At 42.0% G+C, this 18,662-nt stretch overlaps 1 protein-coding gene across 1 annotated transcript in view; it reads right to left on the reverse strand.

Annotated features, from left to right (window-relative positions):
* Window positions 1-18,662, reverse strand: part of LOC308332956 (zinc finger protein 385B-like) — a 96,469-nt gene that overhangs the window by 52,046 nt on the left and 25,761 nt on the right. Inside the window, exon 2 of the mRNA XM_080789101.1 lies at window positions 155-336. Coding sequence (XP_080645227.1) covers window positions 155-336 — 182 coding nt within the window. The remainder of the gene's footprint in view (window positions 1-154; window positions 337-18,662) is intronic.

Below are 18,662 nucleotides of genomic sequence, written 5' to 3' on the forward strand. Positions count from 1 at the left end.
TGTAGCACTGTGGTATAGTTTTGAAGGGGACCAGACAAATTAATTATTATTTGTATGTATTGATTTTTTTTATATTATTCTTGTACATACAACTTTTATCACTATGACCTTTATCTCTTTAACATAATGGTGGATGTATCTGTATTGTACACACCTTGCACAGCGTGACGCTGTTGCCACCCTGACGACGCTCCCGCTTCAACCTCTCCTTCTTCTCCTTCTCTTCTGACCCCCCGTCCTCCTCTCCGTTCTCCTGCTCTTCCTCCGCCTCATCCTCCTGACTCCTGGGAGGGAGGTTGCTTTCCAGACAGCCTGACATCTTGCGGCGCTTCATACCTTGAGGAAGAGGGTAAAGGTCAAGATGTGTGTGCCATATCCAGCCATTCTGATTATCAACATTTTTAATTCCAAGGACTCCGCTCTTTAATATGCAGCCATTAATATGCTAATAGGGCACGGCACTGCAATCCACACTACAATATCCTCAGTGTTAATTTAGAGAGTGTACAAATGGAACCAAATGGACCTATGAGAGTCAATTTGGTTCCATTGTTTATATTGCTCCCATAACTTGTCAATATTCAACAAACTTAAATTGTGCTTTGTTACAGGAATAGTGACAGAATGCTAATCTTTTCCCTCTCCGTTAGACTCACTGACTGAGTGGAAAAGATATGTGAGCACTTATTCCAACATGACACATCTAATATAGACATTAGTAAACAGAAGAACTATGTGCTTCCATGCTCTTCCAAACCTCCACAAATCTTAACCACTTAAACCCTATACTAAGCAAACCAGTCTTCCTGTGACTTGGCGTCTTTTTGAGAGGCGGTAGCCCCTCCTATATACAGATTTTGTCCACACACGTCTCATATTTGCCATTGACAATGAAATGAGGTCATACCAAATATGACGTAAATTTGTGGCAAAACAAACATTAAATGCCATTGACAATGAATGGATAATTTACGTCATATGTAGTGTTCCCCTCAACACCAAATCTCTTTGCCAAAAATAGCTGTTATACAAAGACAACACACTACAAGGCTACAAGCACACTACAAGCTCATGTTGTGACACAAAGCTTCTGGATCTGCTATTTTCATTTCCCCCAGAATAATTTAGTTAAAGGTATATTCAGTGATTTCACTTCATTCAAATATCACTTATTTTTTCTATTATAGAGTGTGCTGACCATAATCCTCCCTGTCCCCAGTGAGCCCCTGGGGTAAAAAAAAAACCCTAGTTCCAGTTTTGGTGGCGGGTGGCAAAGCCTTCATCCAATAAGGATGAGAGGGGCCTTCCTCCAATCATGATCAAGTAGGGGCGGGCCTTGGTGCACATGCTGTTGGCCTGTTGCACTTCCCCCCACTGTAGTGCACATGTGCACATTTTGTTACCGGGGCGGACTGGGTGGTTTTCCAAATCACCCAAATCAGCTGTACTTCCCGAATGCAACTCCTCAATAAATAAGAGCTTCATCTACAACATGTAGTTACATTCTCAACCTAATAGACTGCTATAGCCACAGCATGAGGATAAGCCTTTTCTTACATTATATAAATCTTGTTCACTTACAGTATATCACCTTGGTGATGTGCTATCCATGCATGCATACCTAGAGTAAATCTGTGTGTAGTCACTGACTGATCAGAGGGGTTTATTACCCAAATTAATTGATAAGCAGTTTATTCCTTCAAAATGTAGCTGCACAATACTGTAGAATCTACAGTACCGTGCACGGTGTGCAGCAACATTTTGATTTTTGAATGTTCACTGTAGATATCGGCCAGGAGTGTAAATAAACCAAAATGTGCAAAGTAACAGCAAAAGTCCTCACTATCAGGGAAAACAAACAAACAAAACAAAACAGAGAGGGAGCGTTTAAATCCATTGAGAGAACAAAACAGAAAAGCACGACAATACAAAGACCAAGAGAACAAACATGTTTTCTTCTGCACAACGCATCAGATGTGTACAAAGGTGCTGTGTGAGCAACAAATACTGAACTGAAGCCAGTTTTCACCCTGGTGTTTACTGTAGATGTATCAAATAATTGATTGAATACTTTATTAGACAGAAATGTATCACCTGTCTAAGGGAGAAGTGATAATTTCCCTCTCCCTTAGGCCTGCTGTCAGGCCATTCCGCACTTGGGTGGCAGTGCTGTAGAAGGATAATTATGTTGAGGGCACTAGCCCCTCCTACATCCAGCTTTTGGTTACTGTCCTCAAGTCTTAAACAAACATTAAATTCCCATTGACAATGAATGGAGACGTCATAGTGTCTGAGCAAATAGGCATAGTGTCTATTTTACGTCAGTGACGAGTGTAATTTTTAGGTAATTAGTCAGGTATGCGGAATGCGGTTACTGAGGGCATTGTGGGCAAAGCCACATTTACTATTTTGAATGTCAATCGCATTTTCAATTGCTTAACTCTGTCTTCTATCCGGAGCCACCTTGATGGGTTGAAAAATGGGTTGAAAAGAGGTGGGTCAGGGGTCCCAGGCCTGTGACCCACAAATTAGGTTGTTTTGGGAGGTTTTAAGCTTAGTCTTAAGTGACATTGGGATGTTGGAGAACCAAGAAGTGGAAGCATAGTCAAAGGAGGGCTGAATTAGGGCTCCAGCACTGTAACCAGCGTAGTGTATCTGATACACACCCAATGGCTACTTTACACACTTGTGGCACACTTGTTCATTAATGCAGTGGCTCTCAACCTGTGGGTCGGATTTTGGGAAGGTTGGGTAGAGCGGCGAGCTGCAGTGCCTGATCACGTGCCCTCCAGCAGGCTACAAGTCTGTCTCAAACTAAAAAGATGCGTTTCAGATATGCTGTAAAGAGTGCTGCAGTCTGCCCCCAACGTTATAGCTGCACAGAAACCCTATCTGTGAGAGAGCGGTTAGAGGAGAACGGCCACTCGATGAATAGCTAACGGAAGGGCATCTCTGAATGTGCAACTCATCAAACCATGAAAAGGACGGGCCTGCCTGGTACAGCATGTGTGTATTAAAATGGCCACTGGGTGCAGGGCATTCAATTTGTCCTCTGGGGTCTGGCTGCGTGTTGTTGGATGGTCCACAGGGGGGCGGTAAAGCAACATTACTTCCGTCTTAAAATTAAAGACCTGCATTACTTCAAACTGTGGATGTGGTAATATAACACAACCTTTGCAATGGAAGGTTGCACAACAATGCAACCAAAATATGCACTTCAAGTCCTGGTATAGTGGTACTGGTCCTGGTGAGGAGATCAAGGGTCACAGATTCACTATATTTCTGTGATCTTGGAAATGCCACAGAAATGGTTTCCCCGTTTATTTTTTCCTCTCTCTTTCCTATAGAGCCTACAGTGTCGTTGATACGACAAACCTATATAAACCAAACCATGATGTGGAATGATGAGGAAATAATACATCCCATGACCTCAACATCTGAAATACAACCAGATAAAGGCATACTGTAAATCTGTCCTAAATCATTGTAGGCTACTGCATGTCCTGTTAAAATGCTTAAGGCATTCATGCATTTGCTGATAAGGTTGTCCACACTAGAGCATTACAACAGACACATGAATAAAAAAGAAGAAGTCCAGATAAGGATCTTGTTCCAGCTACACTCCATTTGCCAGATAATAGAAGCTGATTTCCGAACCGAAATGCGTCTTTTGTGAGAGCACCGTTTTGTAATGCCTGTAATAGCCTGCCAATTATGGCTGACTGACAGCATAAATCAAGCCGCGGCACAATGCAGGCATGGCCGCAAATGTGGCACCGCGGAGGCGGCTAATTGAATTCTTAGCTTTGTGCTATATGGATGATAATGGCCTCAAATAGGTGCTGCCACTTACAGCTGTGCTTTGTTGTTTGTCAAAAACCTAGAAATCTCCGTCTCTGCAATCTTGCTCTTGCGAGAGAGCTTAGACATTGGTAAGGTAAGACCTTACCAACAGGGAAATGCAGAGGGGAATAGGGCTGCAGTACATGCTGATTTTGAGGCTCAAGTAAAAACAAGCTTGGTCTTTTGATGTGATTCCTGTTCTTAAAAGGGCAGGTTCATGAGGTATGCCATTTTTTATCACACAGCTGCAGATTGTTTTTCTTTTGAATTGAACGGTAGTTACAAATTGGACGATTACATTTTCAGGAAAGTGGGCAAGACCTGGGCCTGACATGCAAGTGCCTCTGAGACATTAGTGTCAACCCCTGAGTATCTATATATTTGGTGACAATACTTTTGTAATTTTAAGTAAGCCTTGCCGAGCCGTGAGGCCCATAGGGCAGGAGCCTATCTCCTGTTTCTGTAGCGTGAGGCGGCTTGATGTGCAAGTACACCCCCTGGACATGATGTCGAAGTACACCTGCACATAACGCTAGTATGTTGCAGGGACTTACACCAATCCAACCCTTGCTGCTGAGTGTCAAGCAGGGAGGCACTGTGTTACATTTTTCCAGATACTTTGGTATGACCCGGACAGGGATCGAACCCCGACCTCCCAGTCTCAGGGCGGACACTATAACCACAAGGCCACTGAGCTGGTTTAGTCAAGTAAATTGATTACCAGACTTTTACTTCCATTCATCCATCCATCTTCAACCGCTTATCCGTCAGTCGGGTCGTGGGGGCACGACCCGACTGTTCCAGACTTCCCTCTCCAGAGCAACATTAGTGACTTCCTCCTGGGGAAACCAGAGACGTTCAAAGGCCAGTGAGTCAATGTGTTTCCTCCAACTGCGCCTTGGTCTGCCCCGGGGTCTCAGAGTAACAGAGGTGGGTAACAGAGTATTTCTACATTGTGTTATTGATACTTTTACTTTGGTACTTTGTCCACCACTGTATGTAGTCAGAATGACCACAGTACTGACAGCCTTCAGCAGGCATCCATGCCCTCGCTTAGTTGGCACCATGAACTCTACTTCCCTGGCCTGAGGACGGTGGCCAGCCTGCCATATCCATGACAGGTGAGGTGAGTAAGATGCAAGAGACAGATGAAGGATTGGTGTTTCACAGAGCCCAGTTGTATCACCTGGAAAACAGCGAGGAGGTGCCAAATGAGTGTGGCATGTGGACAGTATATGGTACGCAGACCTACTTTTAGTCTTGGGGAAGATATTCATGCATGTAGCACACACAATTTTACCAGCCAGTATGGTCAGTATGAATGGTCTTGGCTAAACAGCATTATATTTATGCTGTGTTTAAGCAGCAGAGCAGCAGGAAAGTCGGACTGAATCCATAATGATCCACAATAATCATGTCGGGGTAGATATATTGTGACCAAGTCATGGTGCCATGATCCCATGTGCACTGCACACAGGACATTTACTGGCATATGAATCATTAAAACCATAAGTGTTGACCAAATGTGTTAATTCACAGCCAACGGATAACTCAAAACCATCCATGAGTGTGTGGCTTCCTAGCATTATGCTAGCGAGCTGGTTACCGGTATGTCATTTACTACTGCAGTAGGGGGATTTGAAAAGAGAAGAAAAGAGAGCAGAATTGGAGGATTTAACCTAGAGCCAATTTTTATCCTGCAGTAGCAGACGTCATCTGGCGAGAGAGACAAGGCGAGTTTGATGGAAGGGCTTTCTCACAGTCTAACACATGGGTTGGAGTCCTGTGTCCTTTGTCAGTCCTGCTGAAGTGAATAAGCACTGAATCCCCTGTTGAGCTGCCAGGATATCAGTCTGTGACTGAACCAATGGCTGGATCTCCTGAGAGACGCTGGCCAATGAGTAGAAAAAGGAGAGGGTCCTTTCTCAACTGGTGAAGGTGAGATTAAACCACAAAGGACAGCTCACCTCAAAAAGTAAAACAAACAATGGAACAAGTGAGGAGAACTTAGGAGGAAGACAGAGAAAACGAAAACTATATTAAAACGCAGGGCAGCAGATCGTTTTAAATGTTGGTTATTAAAATAATGTGAGTGGGGGGGGGGGGAAACTACTTATAATATAATTATAATTTGGCATTCTCATAAACAGTAATGTTTTATAAATGTTTGAAAAAGGTGCTAAATCTGCTGTGCTGTACAGTTTTTCATATCATATGGGAAATGCTTAAAATTATTACCATTAGAAGTTTTGAAAACATGAAACCGTAGGTAGAAAAGTGGAACTGCACAGTGATGATATCACGAGGAAGTTGATAGTTATGCATACTGTATTGACAGTACTTGTCTTAAAGTAGCTATATGATATTAATCTACAGAAAGCCCCCTCTATCCTTTATAACATGTATGATTGACTATGTACATTGTAAATGTCTGGCATTCAAAACCAGCTATATTTGCAATGCTCTGGAAGCCTCTACTGTACAAGGTTTAATTAAATGTATAACGGTTTAAGTACAGTATATGAATGAATTCATTTATTTATTTTCGTGTCATGCTACTTTGGTCCATCCCATATGTGATTATATGACACATTTGACAGAATAAATTGAAAACAACTGACATTACAGTCCTTCCTGTTCATATTACATCTTGCATTATTAAATACATATTTGTACAGTGGTCATGAAGTGTGGGTCATGACCGAAAGAATAAGGTCGCAAATACAAGCGGCCGAAATGAGTTTTCTTCAACGGGTGGCATGGCATCTCCCGTTCAGTCACGTGGGAGAGACTCGGAGTAGAGTCGCTGCTTCTTCGCCGTTTCAGTTTCTCAGAGTCTTTTATCTATAATAACTCTGAATACCTCAAAATAGGGGCGCCAGGTTGAAAGTGGTTACCAGTACTTGGAAAGAAATAATGATAGTGAAAGGGTGAGTGTGATGTGGGCGGGAGGAAGCGCCTACTTCAACTGACATACTGTACATGTACAGTAGGCCTGCATGTCCATCATTGTACAAAGCACCAGACAGCACATGCCATGTGTGCACAAAATGTTTAGAGGTAACTCGGCTCACAAATTGCTTTTCCTCTGCGCCTGAGATGCTGTAACATTAGCGTATACCGCAATTACATGACTGTATGTGGCTGATGGCGTGTGTGTGGGGGACATTTCCATAATGTCAGAGCCATGTCGGGAGAGAGGGCTCCTTCCAGATGCTAATGGCAAGTATGACCAACCCGCAGCTGCAATGGGGTCACTACAACCCCTCCCCCTATCCATCCACACACCCACACACAAATGCATGGAGACATGCATGGAGACACATGCACACAGACAAGACATAAGTAAACACTCAGACCCATGCACACATTCGAGACACGTGTGAACACACACACACACACACACACACACACACACACACACACACACACACACACACACACACACACACACACACACACACAGTAAATCAAATACCAAGTGGAAAAAGCAGCAATCCAAAACAAAAGATGCAAGACTGGCTCAGATGCCATTTCTAAACACGTTTTGGCACTCAGCCTTCCTCAGAGCAGGTCCCTCTTTTACAGGTCCCTCGTACACGCCACGCCGGTACACATAATCATCCCCACCTGTAAAGGCGGTGGTCCTTGCTTGACAATCAGTTGCTAGGTTACACAATATCACAGCTACAGTCCCGTTCAAAATGATACAATATCAGTACACAAAATCAAATATCTTGATGAAATCACAGACATTATTTTTTTCATCACCTTATGGTTAAAATGTAAAGGCACAGAATGACCACATTAGGGACAAAACACAGTACATTGTTAAGGCAGCCATCTTTGTTTACTTGCCAGCAGAGATGGTCGTCAAAGCCTGAAAATAGCAGCCTTCATGGACCTGTCTGTCTGTCCTGACTGATGATGATGATACAGTAGTGTTTATGGCCAGTCATGTAAACCAGGGCGTCACAAACTTCTCAGGCCGCTACCCCCCAAAATAATCATATTCTTTGAACTGGGCTAATCACCTGGGGACCCCCACATTTATGGGGGGGGGGGGGGGGACCACTGATGTAAACCACAGGCTGTAAAGGTGTACAATAGTGTTGACAGTGACACTAACATGATTTCAATGACCAGTGTAGGACTGTAACTATTGATTATTTTCTCAGTGATTAATAGGAAAGCTTGTTTAGTCATTAGTAGAGGTTCGGGCCACGCCGGCAATGCAACATATGTGCACCGCCTGGGATTCGAACCCAGGTCTCCCGTTTACCACTAAGTTTCCCCAGGCAAAGGCTCTGAGCCAGTGCTACTGCTACATGATTGATTGATTGATTGTTTGAATACTTTATTGGCAGAAATGTAAACGGTACAGAGTACAGTCAAACACTTCATCCAAAAGGATATCAAAGAAAAAAGTCCTTGCAGTCTTGTTTCCATTCAGGTCCTGGGTATTCAATTCATAATCATGACATATCTAGACATAATAGACATCTCTGTCTGTATATCAATCCTTGTCCCCATCACGCTCACTACAAGCTCTGCGCCGTGAGGGTCACTAGCCTGTCCTATTTGCAGCTTTGTCTGTTTGTGTGAACATAAACACGATGATTTGATTGACTGACCACCCCATAGCGATGATTTGATTGGCTGAGTAAAGTACATATTGAGGATAAAATAATGACATTTGTGATGATTTGATTGGCTGAGCACGGAATGTGATGTATGATGATGTATGATGATAAGAGTGTGTCTCACTTCACACGAGTGTGATTTTTTGTTAATTTGATTAAATTGATTGAGTGCTGCACCCGTACTGTAGATCAGGTTTTTCTCAGGGTAGGATAATGTATAACCATGTGTGATTTTCTATGCCTTCTTCAGATATTAGTGTATATACTGTAGCTCTATGAGCTTATACTACACAATGCATCGGTTAATGTACAGTATATTTTGTATTAATAACCTAAATATACAAAGTACAGCAACTAAAGGAGTAAAAAGTGAAATATTTGAGTTCAGTATCAAGAAATGGAAATACTCAAGTAAAGAAAAAGTACCCCAGTGTACTACCTTAGTGTACTACAGCACAGTACTACAGTACTTGAGTAAATGTACTTAGTTACTTTACACAACTGGCTGAGTCACCGTGGATTTGTGGAACCTATTTTCAATAGCCCTGCAGCTTAACAGCAATATTTGGTGTCTCTTCCTACGCAACAGCTTGTTCTAAAATGGCCAAGTGGAGAAAGGCTTTGTGGCTTTGAACTGCTGTTTACAGGGATGTCCTTGAACTGATTTGGCTCAGTTGGAGCTGTCACTCCGTGGAGAGCAGACAGTTAGTGGGAGTGTGCCAAACATACCATGTAATCACAACGAGCTGTCACACATTCTTCACCTGTAGGGGTGAAACCGCTTATTGGATAATCAATTCATCGCGGTGGGAGAGTAAGCAAATTAAATTGTAGCACTCAACTAATCGAGTAATGTATATCGTGCAAGATCTTCTAAGTTCTAACGTGCCATTTACAACTTCAGCTAAGTGTGAATGCTTGTCTATTAGAACATTAGAATTAACCAAATTAACTTGTGATGAGCATGTACCATTATTTTTCCAACTGTATCACCTTATTTCACCATACATTTATGGTCTTTATTAACCACATAATGTGCATTAATCTAGCAATCGAAAAGATGATACCAGGTTACTATTTTATTAACTGAATGTAATAATTAGTTACAGCCATACAGTTCACACCTTCAGTCTTGCATTTCTTCCTCTGTCCACTGTGCTCGTCCAATGAAGAAGACATATTTCATACTGAACCATTTAAGAACGGAGAACGGACGGGTTCTTTGATCTTCAAGACCATCAGCACTGAACTGCCAAGTGTTAAGTCTGCTCTAAGTCTGGTCCTTCTTTACGGAGGAATAAGACAGCTGCATATAGTAACAGACTAACGGCCTGTCATCATTACAGAGAACTCTATCAAGGGACTCATTTTCAGCTACAGTGTAATGTGCTATACATGGGTGCCTGCACAACGGGACAGTAATTCCCCATCACCCACCCTTTTTGCCCTGTGACACTTGAGTATGTCTATACTGGGGCCTGGCCAACATGTTTGGTGTAGCAGCTCACAGGACAGTGTATTATACGCCAAGAGTGGAGGACATTCAGTGGTGTTCCCTTTATGAGGTGTCACAGGATTCTTGAGATGCGAATCATTTTGGGCATGTCATAATAGGCCAATATCCAGCAAAACTAAATGAGAAAAGAGGTTGCGCAAAAACACACAAAAAAAAGGTAGCACATCCAAAAATTAAACAAGCGGGGGACAAGGTACTCACATTTCCATGTCTTTATTGGCACACACCAAAAAGGAACGCTAACGCGTTTCGGCTATGCAGCCTTCATCAGAGCATCCAGAAAAACTAGCCAGTCTACAAGCTCACAACGGATCGCAACAGCAAAGCAATATAGAGGGAAAGTATATGGTCCTGGCGTACCCCGTTCAATTAAGTATATATTGCTGTTAAGCTGTAGTACTGTACTGTGCTGTAGTACACTGAGGTAGTACACTGAGGTACTTTTTCTTTACTTGAGTATTTACATTTCTTGATACTTGAACTCAAATTTTTACTTTTTACTCCTTTAGTTGCTGTACTTTGTATATTTAGGTTATTAATACAAAATATACTGTACATTAACCGTACTACAGTACAGGCGCAGCACTGAATCAATCTACCAATCAATTTAACCCATTGTAAAAAATCACACTGGTGAAACTGTAGGGTTTAAATTGCTAAACATAATTGTAAAACAGATTCTCAGTGGGAATGGAAAGTCCAAAAATGTGCTGTATTTCTGTTTTATAATTAGATATCAACGTAGTTATTATCATTGAAGTAGAATCAGTTTATATTTTTATATAGGATTAAGTCATCTGTGAAAGTTAAGGATTATATTGTCTTGCAATCATTTTTTGTGCCTTGCTTTGCCGTGATTAAGTGCTGTATTTTTGTCTGTCTGTCTGTCTCTCTGTACTGAATCAGTCTGCACATCTGTCCACTAGAGGGCACTGAAAACACAAAAACAAACTTGGGCTCAAAGTCAAACACAGCCTCACACAGCTCAACTACACTATTACACTGCAGTACAATTGCCCTGTTTTCATAAAGCACTTTTTATGTCATTTTCCATATATTATTATTATTGCTTCCTGTTGTCATGATGCTTAGAGGACATTGTAGGGAGGCATTTAGAGGCTAATGGCATGAGCTCTGCCAGGCTGGTCTAGGTGGTCTAGCGGCAGGATGGCAGTCATAGAACTGGCATCGTGTTGCCCCCCCCCCCCCCCACACACACACACACCTTCCCCCAGCTGCTCTCTCCATCTGGTTGCTGGGCTGGCCCCGGGGCTGTGGTTCCACTCCAGAGGTTCGCTCATTTATCAATGGACACTGACAAATCGTCACTGTCAGGCAGAAACCTTGTATCTCCAATATGTTTTGGTAAATGAATGCCCTACTTCATCCCACAAGAGTGTCACACCAAAGTAGTGAAAATAACAGATCTACAAGCTTGCTGTCTATTTTCACTATTTAAAAATAAATCACAATAAAACATTATGGACATATGAGGTTTCCAACCCGACAGTAACTAAATGAGGTCTGCTTTATAGTACTGTAAGCCACAGACATAAGAACTACACTATCAGAGCATTTGGGATTCAGATGATCCGTTTTCCCTCGCTTCTACACAAAAATAGAAGCTTTGCAAATAGCATGTAGCTATAGCACAGCTGTCACGGATCATTTGCGGATGGATAGGAATTTTCCAGAACTGAAGCGTGTCTGTCCTTGGCATGGTGAGAGACACTCTAAACTGAGCCCGGCCTAGTCCAGCAAGTGTCTTCCCCTCCGCATTGTTTATCTCCGTAAGAAATGTGACTAAATTTGACTGAGGGACTGCCATTGGATTTTTTTTTGAATTTTCGTTTTTTTCATGTCATATGAAAGCAGGGAATCACATAGCTTCAAATTGACATATTGGTTGTTCAGTTTGACCCACCAGTTTTGGAGATATGGCTTATAGAGTAATGTCTTGCAGAGAAAACAGGCTTGAAAGGTTCACTTCTGTGGACTCTTAACATTACACCTAGCTACATGTTTAAGCATTTATTTCATATTTACTTATTTCAGACATGCTCTAGTATGTGAAGAGTCTGCCTGTGCTATTAAAAAAAAATATATGTAAGTTTAATACGTTTTTCTCCTCTGGTGAAAAGCAATTTGTGCGATGGCAGTCTCTCAGTCAAATCTGGTCAGAAATAGCACACACGGGAGTGCTTTGCCTTTTCAAAGACAAAAATACATTTTCCAGGAAATTTTAGATTCACAAGAATGTTTACAAAATGTACAATGTACTTTGTCTTATACTAGGATTTTCATTTTTTTACTAAACATGATCGCTGACTGACACTGACCAGAACGTTTCATGCAATAAATGACCCAATTTACCACTGCAACGCCTTCCTTTGACTGTCTGCATATTAACAGTTTCCTTAAATCGAGCTAAGAGGTTTCAGCTGAAAACAACAAAAACAATCGAAACACTAAATGCTGAAACAGCTGATAGTATAGCGTAATAAAATGTAATGTTATGTAGTCTATAGCTCACACATTCCCAAGGGACACATCAAGCACACAGCATAGAAGAGCACTATAAATAGCAGAGCTTAACACCTACCAGCTACACATGTAGTACATCACTTATAGACAACAAGACCATGTAATACGTGCGTCGAGTTACTGGCCATCCTATATCTATAAATGCACAGAATCTCTGCCCCAGTGATGGGGGTTAACTAATTACAAAGTAGTTACTGCAATGTATTACTTAATTGCGAGTAATAAGCTAATATAGCGCAACCACATGGCAATTCACTAATAAATGACATGTATTACAATTAGCCAAGTTACTTTCCAATTTACTTTACTGACCGATCGGGGTCCCATCTTCCCGTTATGAACCAATAGGGGACGCCATTTGTTCTGTAGGCAAAGCCTGTACAGTAGACTAGTAGTAGTAGCAGATATGATGGGATTTGTTTACTGTTTAAGTTGAATAAATCTACATGCATTTCATAAATGCATTTAATAAATGCATGTAGACGTTTTTATTTCCAGTGTGTGATGTAAAAGTCAGTCAGTGGGTGATGTGGGTGTAATGTTCCGAGGTGGAACTCAGTTGGACCAGCAGTTGTTGTCACCAAACATTCCAGACACAACTCTCATGTGTTGTGTCTGGAAAGGGGCCCTGGATGGAGTCTACACAACTGCTACAAATGGCACTATATGTGTCTTATGGACGGACCACATCAGAAATGTGGTCCTCTACTTGTCTATTACCACAGTAATGTTATGAAGAAATAAAAGAAAAATCAAAGAAATGTCAAATGCAAATGTTTAAGAAGTTGTGAAAATAGCCGATCTACAACCTCACAACTTGGCGCGAAGCAACGCGTTGTGACAGCTTGTAGTTTTCACTAGTTAGGATCCCTGGCAAACGTCTAAATTCTTTTTTGGGTCTTGGGCTAAAACATTTGGGAACCACTGCTCTACGGGGACATAGAGATAAGGATGAGGCCGGCAGGACACTGTGTCAGGCGCCCGGAACTAGTGGCAAGCAAACTGACACCAAGGGAGCCAACCCTGGGCAAAGCCAGGAAAGGCAAGAAGTGCACCACCCCACCGCCACCACTGTAGATGCACTGCGGTGTGACAGCTTAGCGAACAACACTGTGGATTGCACAACCCCGATGATAGATAGGAGAGTGTGGACTGGAGGGCGGCGATTCAGGAGTACCCAGTTGGTGTTGGCTATAGAACGCACTCTCGCATCGGATCGTATGTGTCTGTGCATGTCCCATTTATGGAGATTCCTGATGATGTCATCAATATGTTATAGTACTGACGTCATAGACTGGCTTCCATATTATGAGAATAATGAGTACTGTGCACTAACTACTCTAGCATAATGGTCACAACGGGTTCAACAGGTATTACATAAGCAGAGGGGCATTCATTCCCAAAGGGCAACGTCGGCCTAGTATACATGTATACTGATATTGATTTCATAATCAAATATGATAAATATAACTAGACGTCGTAAGGCACCGTCACAAGGTGCAATTCTGTCTGTCCAAAAACAGCCTGCCCACCCACCACCCATCCATTGGGGAATTTTAATATAGGATGCTTAAAAACTTGTTTCCTAGAATTGAAGATCAAGACCACTTCCCCTAGAACGTGTGGGGGCACAAAACACGTTTGGGCCATGACCCTGTCATGTTCTAGATTACATTGTCATCCATCTATCTCTGTTCTGGGATATATTTAGGAAACCTTCCCACGGAGAGGCTAATCCAGATGTATGCAGAAGAAGCCCAGGCGGTTCCCTGCTGATATGGAGGACAACCCATGGGTGTCAAGTGATATGTTTTGTCAGCACGGAACGCACATTTTGGCAACGTCGCCGCCCCGGTCACTTTAGCCACATTGAGGGGTTTCGCAGCGACACCTGTCATTTGCTGTTCCGTTGCGTCAATGGATACGACAATAGATAGCGCAGCAAAGAGGGATGCAGCCTTGTCGCCTAGCGTCCCTAAAGTACTGCAGTAAACGTGCCTGGGGCAGGGGAGTAAAGGCGTGACAGTCTCGCACCTTCTAATGATCGCACGTCCTCAGATAATATCCTGTCTTTGGTATTCCACTGGGGAAGGGCTCATGTTTCCACAGATACAAGCAGCTCTCTGACAGATGCCAAGTCAAAAATAGTTGTGCACGTTTGCTGTATCGGAGCACTACTTGCAATAACTTCACTTGAGTGGCCGTCTGATGCCGGGCCAAAAACGGTTGCCAAGGTTTGTTCTAATGTAGTACAACTTGTCTGCTTGCCCGGGGCGTTGAAAACCATGGCGCTTGGAAATCTTTGTGGCAAATGAATGACCAAAAACAAGTACAGTAAAATATGGTACGCGCAACAGGCACAAATGTTTTTGATGTTGATCCAAATAGGATGAGGGTGGCCTTCAGTTGCTTCATGAAATAAACACTCTCTTAAACTTGCGTGTCTGTAATAAACACTGGCTGCTTGCCATTATGTAGTCAAATCAATGCTAGAGCTATCAGTGAAAGCTTTATGGTCATAAGAATCATGGCCATGCACAATATTCATAAAAGATGCAAGTGTACAGAGTCGAAGTGTACGGCTGTGATTATTTTCTTAGCGATTACTCTATTGATAACTTTTTCGATTATCAAATAATAATTAACAAAAAATATTTGTCGAATCAAATAATCTATAAGTGTGTATATAGGCCATGTGCGTGCGCGTGCGCGCCCGCACACACACACACACACACACACACACACACACACACACACACACACACACACACACACACAAATTGTTTAAAAAAGCGGTTGTTTGTCAGCCGCTTTAATGTTTATCAAGTAAGTTGTGCGTGTGCGTGCGTGCATGTCGAGTGAACTGAAGTCAAGATGAGCAATGAGGTGGGATGACACTGGCGAATCCCTTCCTTCCCTCTACAGTACACCAAATAAATCTCTTTGCCGAAAACAGCAGATGATGTACAAGCATATGCGACGGGTTGTGAGCTTGTAGATCGGATACCTTCGATGTTCGCCTAGGCCACGACTAGATTAGGATTCATGTGGTTAACCATTTTAGATATTTTTGATTTATTTATTAGTTTCTTCCTGTGGTCTGTAACATCCAGAGTGATCGATCGTTTTACAGTCTAATTTTCACTCTAAACCAAATGGACCCACGAGGGTGGGTCCGCAACGAGCCAAACTTAGTGCTCTTTCTTGAGTGTATACGTAAAACACGGTTTGGTAGGTAGTGCCATGTGCATGAAAGGTGACAAGCACACGATATGGTTAACATCGTGCCTAATGGTCTAATAAGTGTTTTTCTATCTTGTTGCTCTGCACTGTCAGTCTTTGGATGACATTTTTAACAGCGAGTCTATCGCTAACTGCAAGGTTAAAATTGAGATGCGGTTGATAAATATTCAAAATATGCAGGAAATCAGGGAAATCAGAGCACTTTTCATATTTGTGAGAAGTCTAGAGAACCATAAATGTGGTTTATAAATAAACAGTGTGAAAGTTTGGTGAAACCGTGAAAGCGCTGCCCCAAGCTTAAGTTAAAAAAAAAAAAGACAAAGATAAAGTGAAAAGAAACACATTACAGGTACATGTACAATAGAAAGAGTGTGTACTCTGTTGAAGTGCATAAAATCAACAATCTCTCCACACACACACACAGCGTACGCACACATAACATAGTCACACACTCACTGGCATTATTTCGCTGCTTGGCATCATTGCAAGCAAATGTCTACTAAATACTAATATAGATCACAACACCTCAGAGCAGGTACCAGATAACGCACGCTCGCACTCATGCACGCACGCACTCACACACCTCTGTAGAAGGGATTAGCTCTGGCTTTTCTGACATGCCAACTCTTTAATTAGAGTATACTTGCACACACACAATACAGAATTCATACTGTACTGTACACACATGCCAACTATAACAAACTGTCACCCAGAAATACACCGAAACCTTCCTTGGACAACAAGCTACAGTAAATGGCTTCCTAAAATGCAACACACACACACCCCTTGTAGCCGGCGAGTGGGTGTGCAGCAGAAGTCCTTTGTCAGTTCAATGTTGGACATACTGTACAGTACGCTGGTGAGATAGCAGCCTCTTGTTCTGTCATCTCCTCTGACATGCAGGGACACTGCTTTCTTAGCTAAAGCCAAATTCACACCACAGCAATGGCAGCAATTTCAACTACATGAGTTCTTTAACTGAATAGGGTTTGCAAGTATCTATCACATGTTGGTAACCTAAGAAGATGTTTATAGAGCACCAAAGTCCTGACGTCACTGTCAGTAGAGGGCGTCAGTTCACAGGTTCGTGTACTTTTTATTTGCATTGTAATCTCCATAGGGGGATTTTAGATCGCCTCATATAAGAACAGTGATTGAAAAATAAACCGATCTCCCCGGCCTTTTGACTCATATGGATATGAAGCATCGACTGAAGGTGGAAATGTACAAATAGGCTATACCCAAAGAGTAACAAAATAAGAAACGAGTCAAACAACCCAGAGATTTCCGGGTAGGCGGGAGGCTGCATCTGCCCGTCAGCACAACAGAAACTGAATGTTAATTACGCTTATTTTTAATTTTATTGTATTGATATTTAATGTTTCGTGGTTAGTACGAGTCGAGTCACCACCAGCTGAGCTTACGTCAACGAGGAATCTCAGGAAGCAATGTGTTGACAGCTGGGCGTCCAGCCCTATGGAATGCATATGCTAATAAAAACAACTTAATACTAGCATGGGCATTCCATACATCGTTTTTAACTAGGGCATTTACGGTAAATCTCTCTCACACTCGCCTGCAGGCTGGGTGTGAGAATAGCTGATCTGCAAGCTCACGACGTGTCGCCTCCGCAACACGCTCTGAGCTAGTAGATCGGCTATTTTCAGCACGCGTAAAAATGGAGGATGAGACGTTCAGAAACGTTTGCCTTCACTGTACAAGCATCAGCTGTCACAAGTTGAAAAGAGATGTGGCATCATTATTTTTCACATGGCCCATATGACGAGACAGAATCAAAATGGAAAAGGATTAGGCCTACAGATTCAGTGGCATTTCACATTGCAAAAGCGTGTAGGAAGAGTGGGCACCTAAACATTAAATTGGCTATTTTTTAAGAATTAATTTGGACATATTGTAAACGTTTTCACTTGTTTAATCCCAAAGGGGATTTATCTTTCTTTGTTTAAAAGGATCCCTGGCCAGACAAATATGACTTAAAACACTATACTTGCCCTCTATAACTAAAAATAAAAACACCTTAAATATTTGTATTCACTCAATAGGAACTGCTCCTGTCGCAAGTTGAGGATGTCATATGACATAATTATGTCCAGTCCATGTGTGGTCCAGCCCCAGGGAATGTATGGAATCGCATTGCACATGCTAGTATTAAGTTGTTTTTATTAGCATATGCATTCCATAGGGCTGGACCACACATGGACATATATCAACCTGCGATGGGAGCAGTCCCTATCGATTGAAAGATTCTCTATTTATGAAAGAAATAAAATATTGATGTTGTTTGTTTTTATTTATTTATTTTTATTCATAGAGGGCAAGTGTAATGTTTGAAGGTATATTTGTCTTGTAGCCACTGGCCAGGGATCCTTTTAAGGTTTGAACTTTATTCCAATAGGAAAATTCACATTTTGTTGTATTTCTTTTACTGAAAACAATCGAAACCGAAATCGAGGTTTCAGAGAAGTGACCTAAAATCTCCCTATGTATTGGCGCCCTCTACTGAAAGTAACATCAGACTTCGGTGCTATTAAGAATATGTTTTTACCATTACTAATGAGACAGAAATCTCCATATAATGGGCATTAAAGGTACAGAAACAGACATAAAGGTACAATGGGTATTGTGGGGCGTGCATTTCTCACATGCAACTTGTAGGTCTATTGTTCCCATATAGCACATACAGTATAGCAACTTTTGTTTAAAGTGGGAAATTTGGTATTGTCTGTATACATACATTCATGAATCCACTTGCTGACTGGCTGTTAGTATTGGGCAATCATTTTTATAGGGGTTTCTTGTGACCCTACCATTAACATCCTATATGGCTGGCAAAAATGTCCTTTTGCTTTAAG

The sequence above is a fragment of the Protomyctophum bolini genome, assembly GCF_963924005.1.
Source record: "Protomyctophum bolini genome assembly, chromosome: 18".
Lineage (NCBI taxonomy): Eukaryota > Metazoa > Chordata > Actinopteri > Myctophiformes > Myctophidae > Protomyctophum > Protomyctophum bolini.